This window comes from Xyrauchen texanus, chromosome 42, assembly GCF_025860055.1.
Source record: "Xyrauchen texanus isolate HMW12.3.18 chromosome 42, RBS_HiC_50CHRs, whole genome shotgun sequence".
Lineage (NCBI taxonomy): Eukaryota > Metazoa > Chordata > Actinopteri > Cypriniformes > Catostomidae > Xyrauchen > Xyrauchen texanus.
In genome coordinates this window covers 27,241,073-27,254,629 of record NC_068317.1, presented here as the reverse complement: position 1 = coordinate 27,254,629, position 13,557 = coordinate 27,241,073, and the positions used below count along the sequence as shown (strand labels likewise).

The window sequence follows — 13,557 nt, the reverse complement described above, 5'->3', positions numbered from 1 at the left end:
ACACAAACCTGTTCAGTACAACCACACTCTTGCTTGTGAGATATTGCTTAAATATTATTAATATTGTTACATTAAATATTACATTTTATTATACAGTGGTAATACATTTCGGTCAAAATGTCTTGAATGTTATGCCTCCATTTGATGTATTTATTTTTGGCAGAGAAGCAAAGTGAAGACACACTCTTGTTGAAGCATGTTCAGACTATTTATGTAATTTAATTGCAGACTTTTGTGGTTTAATCATCATACGAGGTCACATCACAATATTAATGTTATTAATTCTGTATCCATACTTTAATTTTCTCTAACATGTCAAAATCTGTGATATCCCATTCCATTCTCTAACTAAATTCCATCAGTGTTTTTACGCATCATGGGAAATCCTAGAGCCTTAAAATGGTTTCTTTAAGATGTCTTTAAGAAGATAAAGGCTGACTTTTGACACACATACCAAAAGTAAGTAAGAGGTCATTTAGATACCGTAGATACTCTTTTGAACTTTTACCTTCCACATGAAAGCTCTGGATTCTTAATTTTTCTCTTGTCACCTGTTCTCGACCAAAGACCAGTTTGTGTTCTAGGGTAAAACAAAAGCTTTATTGGCCAAAAGTGGTTGAGCCTTGTTCACTTCAAGGTGTATCAAAGCCATAGCATTTTATTGAAAGAAGAACAGTTACGTGGCATTACCATGTTCTTTGTCATTTGATTTTGGAGATGAACCATGGTAATCAAACATTTTTTCCCCCAGTTGAAGTATCTTAGAGTACCTTGTTAATACCATGTGAATATGATAAAATATTAAAGTGTCAAGATGTTACCATTTGATACAATCACTGCACTGCATAAGGGGACTGCATTTATTCTGTAGTGTAGACATGTGCATGACTTGCCATTCTGTGTGTTAATGATTTATGAAAAAGCCACTGGAGCACTTTCATGGTAAAATCTCTCTCTCTCTCTCTTTCTCTTTCTCAACACAACCCTTACAAACTTCATATTTGCTTTATAAGCAGATATGTTATCTTGCCTTTGGATCACTATGTAGAATTTCAAATATTTCTGTGTTACACAACATCAACTACGTTATGTTTTATTGTGGTATTTATGTGGTTGATATTGTTACACATTGAAAAAGAAACATTTTATTTTAGGTGTTGGCCTACTGTACAGTACTTGATGCATAACTTGAACATGGACTTTATATCAACAAAGATTTTATGTTTAAACTTAATATTAGTGCATAAAAAAGTGTATATTTTGTATGCTGTATCTGATCGCCATTTCTTTCAAGTTATTCACTTTTAATCACCTTTTGGCCTTCACTGGTTCTTTGGTCCTGTGGTGTGACAAAGGACTTTTTACAATTACAAATAGTCCATGTAGTCTATCAATTAATGAGGATATTAATGAGGTCAGTTAATGAGGTGCATAATAATTATAAAATGATCAAAATGCTTTTTAAAAAGTTTTAGATGGAGTATAGCATATCACCTCAGGACATGACTTTGAATCAAGTATATATATATATATATATATATATATATATATATATATATATATATACAGTATAGAGATAGAGAATACAGATGATTACAACATGGCGCCACTAATGGCCGCCTTGGTGTGGAGCTCTCCAATTCTTTTGGGGTTTTTTTGTTTGTTTGTCCTGTGTTTAGTCATTTTTTCCAATTAGTTTTACCAGGGACGAACTGCTGAACATACGGCAGCACATACCAGACAATCTTTTTAAACCAAATTTTACAGTGGGTCTGAGACACAGTGGCTTGAAGGCCTCTCCAGGTCTCCGTCTAACCATTAGATGACCGGGGTGGAGGATCGGTGATGATCTGGGTGTGCTTCAGCAAGGCTGGAATCGGACAGATCCGTCTTTGTGAAGGACACATGAATCAAGCAATGTACAGGGTTGTTCTGAAAGAAAAATTGCTGACAATGTTCCCCAACTCTGAGGATTATTTTTTCCAGCAGGTCAATGCTTCATGCCGCACAGCCAGGTCAATCAATGTGTGGATAGAGGAGCACCAGATCAAGACCCTATCATGGCCAGCCAAATCTCCAAATCTGAACCCCATTGAAAACCTCTGGAATGTGATCAAGAGGAATATGGATGGCCACAAGCCATCAAACAAAGCAGAGCTGCTTGAATTTTTGCGCCAGGAGTGGCATAAAGTCACCCAACAGCAATGTGAAAGACTGGTGGAGAGCATGCAGAGATGCATGAAAGCTGTTAAGTTAAAACATTAGTATTGTGTTGTTTAAAAATGAATATGAACTTGTTTTATTTGCATTATTCGAGGTCTGAAAACACTGCACCTTTTTTTATTAATTTTTTTGACAGTTGTCATTTTCTGGAAATAAATGCTCTAAACGACAATATTTATAATTGGAATTTGGAAGAAATATTGTCAATACTTTATAGAATAAAACAAAAAATGTTAATTTTACTCAAACACATATATATAAATAGTAAATCCAGAGAAACTGACCATTTTGCAGTGGACTCTTAATTTTTTCCAGAGCTGTTTATGCATTACATACTGCATATACAGTTTAACACTAAATATATAACAACAATCATTCTTAACATTAATCATATTTTCAGTAATACTAAAAATATACAAAATATTATCTTCAAAAATATAGAAAAATGAATTATGATTACGTTTTATGTTAATAATTGTTCATATTTATTAATGTATTTATTTTAAGCACTCTTTTGTTGGAAGTTGATTGAGACACTCACATTTGTTTACTTTGTAAACTGTTGAACTTTGGCTACAGCATCGTGTGTTTTTCTTTTACTCTTCGATCAAAATAGGAAGCTTGTCATAAACCACATCTTGCTTCCCTTTAAGTTCAGCAAAAAATGTGTCAGGCTGTTTGTGGTCTGTCAGTGTCTGTGTGACTCTTGTGCCTCTAACATCTTTAACACTGACCTTTGATAGGATCAGATCAACCATCTAAAGGCTTGCTATGTCGTGGATGACCCCCTTACTTATATTCTATCTCCTGATACTCTACCCACCATGTCAGGCAAACGAACAAGGTAGAGTATTCTTAATATATTTTCTGCATGCTTTCAAATACCAACAAATGGAGCACTGTAAGTGGTCATATGATCACTAGTGCAGGCCAACTGGTCCACTGAGAATTTTTCATCAAATGTGAACAGAGTTCTCTTTGAGTGAGTCTGTTATTACATGCTGTTAAATGCGGATATAGACAGTCATTTGGACCACTATAGGCCTAACTATATTAACCATAATCAGTCCATATCTGTGTGTGTTCTCTGCAGCCTCTCTAAAGTTTGTTGGTATCGGAGACTGGGGCGGACTTCCTTTATACCCCTACTACACACCACATGAGTTTCACACAGCCAATGAACTGGGCATAATTGCTGAGAGCTCAGGACTGGACTTTGTCCTCAGCTTAGGAGATCATTTCTACTTCAGCGGTGTCAGGGACGTAGATGACACCCGCTTCAAGGTCTGATCAGCAAGTTTAAAGGAATGGTTCACCCAAAAATGAAAATTTTGTCATTGTTTACTTGCACTCATACAGTTCCAAACCAAAATGAGAACTATAGAATTGCATATTGGAGTGCAATTACAAAAAAATGGCTTTCAAGCTTCAAAAAGAATGCAAAAGCACCATCAAAGTATCTTTGATATGGTCCATATTGCTTGTGTTTACACATATAGACTATATATATATATATATATATATATATATATATAGTCATATGGATTTGCAATAATATGAGGGTGAGTAAATAGTGACAGAAGTTTTATTTTGGGGGGAACTGTCCCTTTAATACCTCTATTAGTTGTATGAACAGATCTGCCTCCTCCTGAAGCCTAGTTTCTCACATGTTTGTGAAATGTGCTCAGTCAAAGCTGTTAAAGTTTCTGCTATGCTGAAATGCAAGATTTCCTCAGGATGACATGTTAAAAATTCAGCATCGCTTCAAGGTCTTATAAACATGTCTGTTCAGATGTTATTCTGGTAAGATGATGTAATTCACATCTGTCAGGTTGAACATCAGATAGTGGGACAGTGCCCAGGGTTCTCTGGATCAGTGAACTGTCTTTACACACTCTGGACACATGATAGACCATATGCAGTGTAAAAGATGAACAGGTCCCTCTTGTGGCAGAAGTGCTGATTACCAGTCAAATTGTAACCCTTATTTCTTCAATGGTAATTAGTTTTACTGTCGAGTTTGTAGTTAAACCATGACCAGGGCTGTAGCAAGGAATTATGGGCTCCCTGACTATATATTGGTCTGGGCCCCTTTCATATTAAAAAATACATTTTAACATTTGTTGTGGGCCCTCCTGGACCTGTGGGCCCCTAGAATCATCACCACTTTTCACACCATTAGCTACGGCCCTGATCAAGGCCACAGGTAAAACCACGGATGGCTCATTACCACAGTGAGATCAATGTAACTGTGACTGTGTTTGAAATGGATAATTCTAAACAAATTAGAAATTATAATTACAGCTGCCATAGATGTTATAAAAATTTAAAAAGCTTTATATAAAAGTACAGTCGTTATATTGTATGTTAATTATGTGGTTCTTTGATATACAGTGGGCTCCAAAAGTCTGAGGTCACTGGTAAAAATACTTCTATTTATCTTATTTAAAAAAATATCATGTACTAAATGTAGTACTAAAATTGTACAAAGGAGTGTATATGGACACATATCATAAATGATTAGTTTCATTGTGGGGAAAGCGAAGAAAGACATGCTCAGCTCTGTCGATATGTTATCCACAATAGATTTAGATTTACTCTATTAATATTTTAAAAATGATGTTTTCAAATTGTTAATGAAACTCTATTCTCCAGTCCACCTATGAGAGCATATTCTCCCACCCTGCCCTGATCGCTGTGCCATGGTACCTGGTGGCGGGAAATCACGATCACCGTGGAAACGTATCAGCCCAGATCGCCTACTCAAACAGATCTGAAAGATGGTAAGAGGCCAATGGTTCTTCTCTTTTATTTTGAAAAATGGAGGCATAACAATTAATATTCTGTTAATGTTTGGCAGGAACTACCTTGACCTCTACTATGAACTGAAGTTCGAGGTTCCTCACAGTAATGTGTCCCTTACGGTTCTGATGATTGACACAGTGGTTTTATGCGGGAACACCTATGATGGACTTGATCCTGTTGGCCCGGAAGACAATATTGCTTCTAACCAACAGCTGAAGTGGATTGAGAAGAAACTTCAAAACGTCAAGTGAGTTTTGCTAAAGAGTTGTAAAGTTTATGTTGTTATGTTAGAGCTGTTATGCAATGTTAGCCTCAGTCACCATTCAATTTAACTCTATGTGTGGTGACTGAGGTTAACATTCTGCCTAACATCATTTGTTCCATGGAAGAAAGACACTCATACAGGTTTGGAATGACATGAGGGTGATTAAATGATCACAGAATTTCCACTGAACTATTTGGGTGTCCACTATATCAAACAAAACAATCATGAGTCATTATAAGGAGGCTGACAAACAACAAACTAGATTTTTTTAGTGGGCAAACATTAGTCCTTTAACAAGAATTTTGGGCATGTTTTTAAAGGCCCCAACTTGCCACACTTCCACACTTCCAGTCTCACCCATTCTCTTTATCTCACTCCTTCAACAGCTCAGATCCACCCTCACATTCTCACAAATCCCAGATCTAGGACCTGAAAAAACACTCCAGGCATTCCATACTAAAAATATAACCAAACCTTAAAGAGACAGTTCAGGGGCCTGGGTAGCTCAGTGTATTGACGCTGACTAGCACCCCTGGAGTCGTGAGTGCAAATCCAGGGTGTGCTGAGTGACTCCAGCCAGGTCTCCTAAGCAACAAATTGGCCTGGTTGCTAGGGACGGTAGAGTCACATGGGGTAACAAAGTGGTCGCAACTACTGATTAGTGGCACGTGGTAAGTTGTGCGTGGATCGCGGAAATTAGCATGAGCCTCCACATGTGGAGTCTCCGCGGTGTCATGCACGATGAGCCATGTGATAAGATGCGCGGATTGACGTCTCAGAAGTGGAGGCAACTGAGACTTGTCCTCCACCACCCGGATTGAGGTGAATAACCACGCCACCACGAGGACCTACTAAGCAGTGGGAATTGGGCATTCCAAATTGGGAGAAAGGAGGATAAAACAAAAAGGGGAAAACAGTTCAACCAAAATTAAAATCTGTTGATATTTACTCACCCTCATGTTGTTCCAAACCTGTAAGACTTCTCTGGAACATAAAAAGAGATGTTTGGCCTGAGTCATCATTGACTTTGATTGCATTTTTTTTTCCATACAGTGAAAGTGAATGGCAATTAAGCCTGTCATTATTCATAACATCTCTTTTTGTGCTCCATGGAAACATGTCATGTTAACACATAAAGTATTATCTCATTACATCCACAACAGAAGTGAAACAAAGTTAGCTTGTTCTAAAAGTATAATTTGGTTATTACTCCTCAGGTCAGAATTTGTCATTGTGGCTGGGCACTATCCAGTTTGGTCCATCGGCTATCACGGTCCCACCAAGTGTCTAGTAAAGAAACTAAGACCCCTACTGAAGAAGTACAATGTATCTTTATATCTGTGTGGCCATGACCACAGTCTGCAGGTTGGTATCTTAAGGATCACATTCTTAGGTAGCAGAAAATCAAGCAATATCACACCTCATTGCTTTAAGTTATAAATGTGCAACGGTTGTGCTGCAGTGTATTGTGAAGGTAGTCATGATTAAAGCATAACCCTTTTAGCCATGACTATATTCACAATATAGCACAGCCTTGTGTGCCTTATTGGTTGTATATACTGGTTTCTACATTATAAAAAATACATAATAATTTGTCATTTAATCATAAGTAAGCTAATTTTTAAGTGGTATAACTCTGCTAAAATATAAAGTCCCTGATATTGAAGTTAAAGTGATAGTTCACCCAAAAATGAACATTTTGTCTTTATTTACTCACCCTAATGTTGTTCTAAACCTGAATGACTTTAAGGTTGGCCTCTATGGATGCTGCTTATTGCATTGCCTCCAGGACCGGAGCTATCCAAAATGCTGAAAGATAACAGATTTTTCCTATTCCTTTAGTTTATCAGAGAAGACGATGGAAGTTCGTACGTGGTGAGTGGAACTGGAGATGTAGAGGATATATTCACTGACCACAAGAACAGCTTCCCGTCGTCTTGGCAACTGTTTTCCAACGTGGTCAATAAGACGGCAGGAGCGTTTGTTTACTTTGAGGTCAATAGAAGTGAAATGCTGATAAGTTACATCCAACCAGATGGGAAATGTGTGTACCAGACATCTGTCCCTAAACGCACAATCCAACTCTGAAATCATCATAACATTCACAGTATTCTGCTCTTAAAGTGATAGTTCACACAAAAATGAGAACCTGTCATAATTTACTCACCCTCACGTTGTTCTAAACACGTATGACTTTCTGAAACATCTGATTTAAAACATCTTTTGTGTTCCATGGAAGAAAGAAAGTCATACGGGTATTAAATGGTGATAAAATGCTAATTTCTGGGTGAACTATCCCTCTAATAAACACAAGAGTCACTTTGACAATACATTTTCTGCCAGTAAATTAATTCCTAATTGTATACATTGCATTTTAGTAATTCATTTTAGTTTGGTTTGTTATGTATAAAAAAAAAAAAAATTAAAAAAAAAAAATCCAATAAGTGTGGTTTTCTGATGAGTCGCATTCAATGGAGTTCTACTAACTTACAATAGAGGGCGACATTGCGCTATTTCACTAATTGTGTTGTTTGCACATTCTGAACGTTGCATTATAACATGTCATCTAAAAACAAAGACCAGCATACAGATTATTCTGCATGTGCATTAGTTTTTATTATTTTAATTAAAAAAAATATATAAAAAAATCTGATTAGACCAACAAGTTTTACAGGACTGTAATATAGGGTACAACGGGGCTAAAGGCCCTGTGGGGTAAAAGTCTCCATTGATTTTATTTTCTCCCAAAACACTAAATTGCAATAAAAACTACCACAGCACTTTCCTAAACACCTGTTTGACTCTATGAACTACAACATTTTATTAACCCATGAGATCTTTGCATGTGGTGTCAAAAGGTTGATTTTGAGGAAATTTGATCTCATTTTGTATATTTTTTAATATGTTGCAGATTTACGTAGCTAATGAAAATCCCCTAAATTACCACATTTCGTTTGAGACAAAATAGTCATTTATCATTTTCAGTTTTGTTTAAGGTCATTAAATCAAACATTTTTCAAAAACTGTCCAATAAGTGAAAGGATGGTATTTGGGGGTAAAAAGCCCCCACTGTTTCAGGGGCTAAAGGAAAATATTAAACACACTGGAGGGTTTTTCATAACAAGATTTGTTATGGAAAATGTTCAAAGTGTGCTCACATTGACTCATCCAATCATTATATAGATATGTTTGTTTATAGCCTACTTGAGATGTAATAAAATGTCAAATGTGTTTGACAATAACAGGAAATGGTTGACTTTTTCTGTAGTAGTAATTTTGAGTAAGCATTATCTTAATTTGTCACTCAAAAAAGCATCTTGCTGTCTCAAAATTATTGTATACAATGACTATTGCCCCGGTATCTACATGATATCACTTTAAACCCCCTAGGGGCCTTTTACCCCAAGTGAGGGAGACTTTTACCACCATCATCTGTGCCTTTAGCCTCATTGTACCCTAATGTTAGAAATGGTCAAATCAAAATACAGCATAAAAAAAATAAATCACATTGTTATTATCTAGTGATAGTTGGTAAGCCATATGTACAAGGAATACAGCATAAATTAGCTGAGCCTGTCTCAAATGTGCTTTAAAAATGAAAACAGTTCTGCTTTAATAGCTAAAATAAATAAATTAGTTCTACACATATACATATATATATATATATATATATATATATATATATATATATATATATATATATATATATATATATAATATGATTCTCCCAAATGTGTACAAAACCATACAGTATTTCCAATAGTTCGAAACATCTAAGTAGATCGAATTAGTGCATTTGGCATACAAACCAAAGATCCCACCACCTAACAGAATGAAGGCTGCCTTGCTAAATTAAGTCTAACATATCTCCATTTTGAGGTTTCACAGAAACGCAAGTTTAGATTCCACTGTTGTACAATGGAATGTTGAATTAGGACCCCATCCTCCCTTTATAAGGGCGAGTTGTACCAAAGTGATCAGTCCACACTCCTCAAACCCCGTTCAATGGTAATCCCTCTTTTCCTTTGTTTTGTGCTCTCTTTTTTCGTCTGCAGCACATCACAATGATTATAATGATTGCAGATACTGCCAGAATGATAATCAGGATGGTCCCGATGATCACACCCATGCTGTACTCTGCAAAAACATTTCACCAACAGCATTAGAGTCACACAAACACTAGATTCGCTATTGAATTTGATATAAACCACAGGAATTTTGTCGCTTCTATGGTCCCTAGACACTTGGATGATTCATTCCTAAGTTAATACTGTAATCAGCCCCACTGACATTTCTAATCAGCTCCACACAGTATGAGTGCTATGAATTGCCACTCATCACTTAGTGCTCTGAATCAGACCATTCACATGGTGTGTAATAACTTCTGATATGATACATTATCAGCTATTCGACACTTCATAAAGAGATGCGTTACTGACACAGTCAAGGTCATGGGAGTAAATCTATTTTGGGATAATGAATCCCTCACTCCCTCAGACAAACACATACTGATTATATGTATACCTTGAATGAACTGAAATCGCTTTGAAGTGTCTGGTAAGTGAAACTGTGAATACATTACCCTCAAATATAGATGTGTTTTCGTCTTGAGAGCACTGGATGAGGCTGAGCTCCCCGAGTTGTTTGTCTTGCGGTCGGAAGGCAAGGTAGGCCTGAACGGTAAAACAGTAACTCACTCCTCGGTCCAAATCTGTCAGCTCGATGACGCTACTTTTACTGATCTTCTCTTTCTGTGGAGGCAAACACAACAAATATTCTAACATAATATTATATTTCTATCCTGAATTCTAGTCCTATAGAAATACACTGTACCATACAGTCTGTTACTACTATAAAACCATGATAAATTAAAATGGAATCTTCTTCAAGAAGCTTTCGCTGTATATTGCCACACTTTTACTGTAATAGGGTAGTTAGGGTGGTGTGCCATGCTACACTCATCCAACTAATTTAAACTCTGTCCATAAGATCATTGCATATATTTAAACATAATCTTACACATCTGTTGAACAATCAATCACGTGCACATTAGTTTTCTTTTCAATCTTTTCTGATTTATCACCTGTTACTTGTCTGTTCTTTTTTGCTCGGTTGCTTTTATTCACTAAAATCTTTATTCTTTATTTCCTTTCTTTACCTATCTTTTTTCTTTTCCTCGAAACTAAAAAACTTATTTAGCTAATTATTGCGTAGTTATTATACATGCTAATTTTATGGCATAATATCAATACATTTACAATGAACTAATGAGGGCAAAATATTTTTTTTAAAGAGTGAAAAATGTCTCGACTCAAATATGTTGATGATGATAAGAATAAGATTCATGGACATGTTAAATATCAGTTACCCAGTAATTGTAGTCATTATGTTTTGTTTGTTTGCGTTTTCGCATACTTGCATTTATTCTCTAAAATCTTCATTCTTTTTCCCTTTCTTTTCCTTTTTTCTTTTCTCATCGTCTAAACTGGGCCTAAACATGGTTTTTAATCTCCAAACTCTGTTTATTTTATATATAAATAAATAAAAACTAAATCAACTAACTAAAAAAACCTTGCTTTGCTACACATACATAGTATACATACCATTATTACCAATGTTAATTCATTTAAAATGTACCAATGAAGACAAAAATTATTTTTAAAAAGAGTGAAAAACCTAAACGAAAATCTCTCTACTCAAAAATTTTGAGAAAACAAAACAAAACAAAAGGTTCATGGACATGTTAAATATCAATTCCTTAGTAATTGTAGTCACTATGTCTTCTCCATCACTCCTTGCTGATAATAACTCATGGTAGGTTTTCGATTATTGTTTGTTTTTAAATTAAGATTATTCCTCCCCTCTAAGTTAAAAGCAACATCTTATTTTTGGAAGAAAAACCTACATGCCAGTACCAAAAAATGCCGTGGAGATCAATGTTCCAATTTTAAAACAGCTAATGAGTGCAGGGTGCCAAAATGATAAAATGCCTTTATGTTCCTCATTTAGGTCAGATGTGTAAGGTATCGTAAGGTAAGACAGGAAAAGAAGTCAGACTTTAAACAGTGCCCCAAGTCAGACTCGTCAGAGTGTGGCATATTAAACCTGTTTACTAAAATAAGACAATCAGATATAGTAAAATTTACAGACACTAACCTTCCCTGTACTCTTGGCTTTCCTGTAGATAACCTTATACTGTAGGTCATCCTTGAAAATATCCCGAATACTTAGTCTCTCCTTACTTTCTTTAAAGAGAGCCGTCTGGACATCCTTCACAAAGAGCGTAATGATCCTTTTGTCGCTGCTGATGACTATTTCAAACTCTGGTCTGCCGATGACAGCTGAGAGCGATACAAAGCAGAAAACCTTTGTAATGGTTCAAAATCATCATGTTTCATGTTAAATACAAGCTGGTTGTTTGGTCTTGCTGGTTGTTTGGTCAGCTGGTGTTCCAGCCTGGCTGGTTTTAGAGGGGTTTTTGGGTTGGGAGGCCAGCTAGACAGATTCCCCAAGCTGAAAGACCAGCTTAAACCAGCTAAGACAAGCAAAATATATGAAATATATGAGTAAAATATGAAAGTTGGTTTTAAATGCTACTAACTGTCATGGTAGGGGGAGAATCTCTCGGATGTGGTGTAAGGGAACTCAATCATTTCAGAAGTCACGCCGAGCATGGGTTCAGACAGGATATCAGCGTTGTAACTGGACTTGAGGTTTTTAAGCTCTGTAGTCAGGTCACATTCAGTTTCCATGGTCCTGATACAGTGAGGGCTCCGTTCTCTGTCCTGACTGATTCTACAATCATTTTACACAGACATTTAGATCTTCAAGAAAACATTTGTAACAAAAGTAAACTACATTATGTGAAACGCAATGACAGGTTGGTGCCTGCTGTAACAAGGCATGGGTGTGGATCGGTGCAAGGGTTGCCAAATGTGCACCATGTGAGAATTGAATACAGAGTTTCCTCATATTGATTGTGACTACTCATATTGTTCATAAAGTTTGTAAAAAAGTGTCTAAACGGTGGGCCTAGACCTATACACTTTTATTGGTTTATGGCCATGTTCAAAAAGCAATCGTTTAAGAAAGTCAATAAAATTATGGGATTAATGGGCCAGAATCAGTGTGACCTATGAATCATAAGAGATCATTACCATGTCACACTGTTGTGTTAAAATTATACATATAATACATCTACTACTACATTTATAGCTGATATATATATATATATTACTTGTATATTAAACTTGGGGAAATTGTAAAGGGTTTTAAAGATTGTGTTGATGTATTGTATTAACATTTTACATTATATTTACATTTTTACATCACATCTGAAGGGGTAAATGTGCTAAAAGTAACATATTCTTCATTCGAGTCAAGTCATCAATTTATTAATTACTAAGAACCTAATAATAAACAACCTGATTACTCAATGTACACTATTATCAAAAAATGGTCAACTTACTCAGAAAATTCGACAGTGTATGAATAATTTGTAGGTTTGGGGCTCCATGTTAACATGGTCTTAAAATTAAAAGAAGACCAGGCGACATTCTGTGCTTTAGGAAAAGTGTCTGTAAAAGAGCAATTTAAATGTAGCAAAATGTAATAAACAACAGGTAATACAATATATTAGGCTATCTAAAGAATCTTATGTCATGAATAACCAAATTAACTAAGTGTATATGGCTCTTTAAGTCATTATGGCGCTGGTAGAAGACTCACCTGAGACACAAGCCTTCATGAAGAACACAAGCAGGATGAATAGAAGCATGTGAAGTCTCCTTTGACCGATATTTTCCATGTTGTCTCGAGAGAAGAACTAATCCAAATACAGCATGAAGACGAAGCTAATACTCCTAAATCCAGGTAGGATAAAAATGCGCTACTGTAATATCCTCCGACGTGATCTTTATAGTCCTCTCGAGCGTGTGCAAGTTCAGAAGTACAGCCAGCAAAATTCCAGCTGTGACTCCAGCAAATCAGTCAGAATATGATAATTAGCCCCACTTTCTATGCAAGTGGGTGTGTCACTTTATGCATATGTCCATTTAGGGGTTTCCGCTTGGTCCTGGCGTTCATGTGGATGTTACCTTGACGTATTCAGCCTACCTAAAGATAGTTGCAGACCACGTACACCCCTTTATCGCAACGGTATTCCCTGATGGCACTGGCGTCTTTCAGCTGGATAATGCGCTCTGCCATATTGGGAAAATTATTCAGGAATTATTTGAGGAACATGACAAAGAGTTCCAGTTTTT

General features: G+C 36.2%; 2 protein-coding genes across 2 annotated transcripts; one reads left to right on the top strand and one right to left on the bottom strand.

Moving 5' to 3' along the window:
* The first annotated feature begins 2,844 nt into the window (after positions 1-2,844).
* Positions 2,845-8,891, top strand: LOC127635349 (tartrate-resistant acid phosphatase type 5-like). Its single transcript, XM_052115320.1, has 6 exons — positions 2,845-3,067; positions 3,317-3,507; positions 4,879-5,006; positions 5,084-5,275; positions 6,511-6,658; positions 7,136-8,891. The coding sequence occupies exons 1-6, from the start codon at positions 2,995-2,997 to the stop codon at positions 7,379-7,381; spliced, it is 978 nt and encodes a 325-aa protein (XP_051971280.1). The 5' UTR covers positions 2,845-2,994; the 3' UTR covers positions 7,382-8,891.
* A 122-nt stretch (positions 8,892-9,013) lies between these two features.
* Positions 9,014-13,255, bottom strand: LOC127635350 (tissue factor-like). The gene is made up of 6 exons (XM_052115321.1): positions 13,022-13,255; positions 12,762-12,870; positions 11,895-12,088; positions 11,450-11,634; positions 9,876-10,044; positions 9,014-9,430 (listed from the first exon to the last, which is right to left on the bottom strand). The coding sequence occupies exons 1-6, from the start codon at positions 13,098-13,100 to the stop codon at positions 9,285-9,287; spliced, it is 882 nt and encodes a 293-aa protein (XP_051971281.1). The 5' UTR covers positions 13,101-13,255; the 3' UTR covers positions 9,014-9,284.
* Positions 13,256-13,557: the final 302 nt, after the last annotated feature.

Coding starts and splice junctions, on each gene's coding strand:
- LOC127635349 (XM_052115320.1), top strand. CDS start 2,995: ATGTCGTGGATGACCCCCTTACTTATATTCTATCTCCTGATACTCTAC. Junction 3,068..3,316: donor ATGTCAGGCAAACGAACAAG/GTAGAGTATTCT, acceptor TGTTCTCTGCAG/CCTCTCTAAAGTTTGTTGGT. Junction 6,659..7,135: donor GCCATGACCACAGTCTGCAG/GTTGGTATCTTA, acceptor CTATTCCTTTAG/TTTATCAGAGAAGACGATGG.
- LOC127635350 (XM_052115321.1), bottom strand. CDS start 13,100: ATGGAAAATATCGGTCAAAGGAGACTTCACATGCTTCTATTCATCCTG. Junction 10,045..11,449: donor AAGCCAAGAGTACAGGGAAG/GTTAGTGTCTGT, acceptor TTGCCTCCACAG/AAAGAGAAGATCAGTAAAAG. Junction 9,431..9,875: donor AAACACATCTATATTTGAGG/GTAATGTATTCA, acceptor ATGTTTTTGCAG/AGTACAGCATGGGTGTGATC.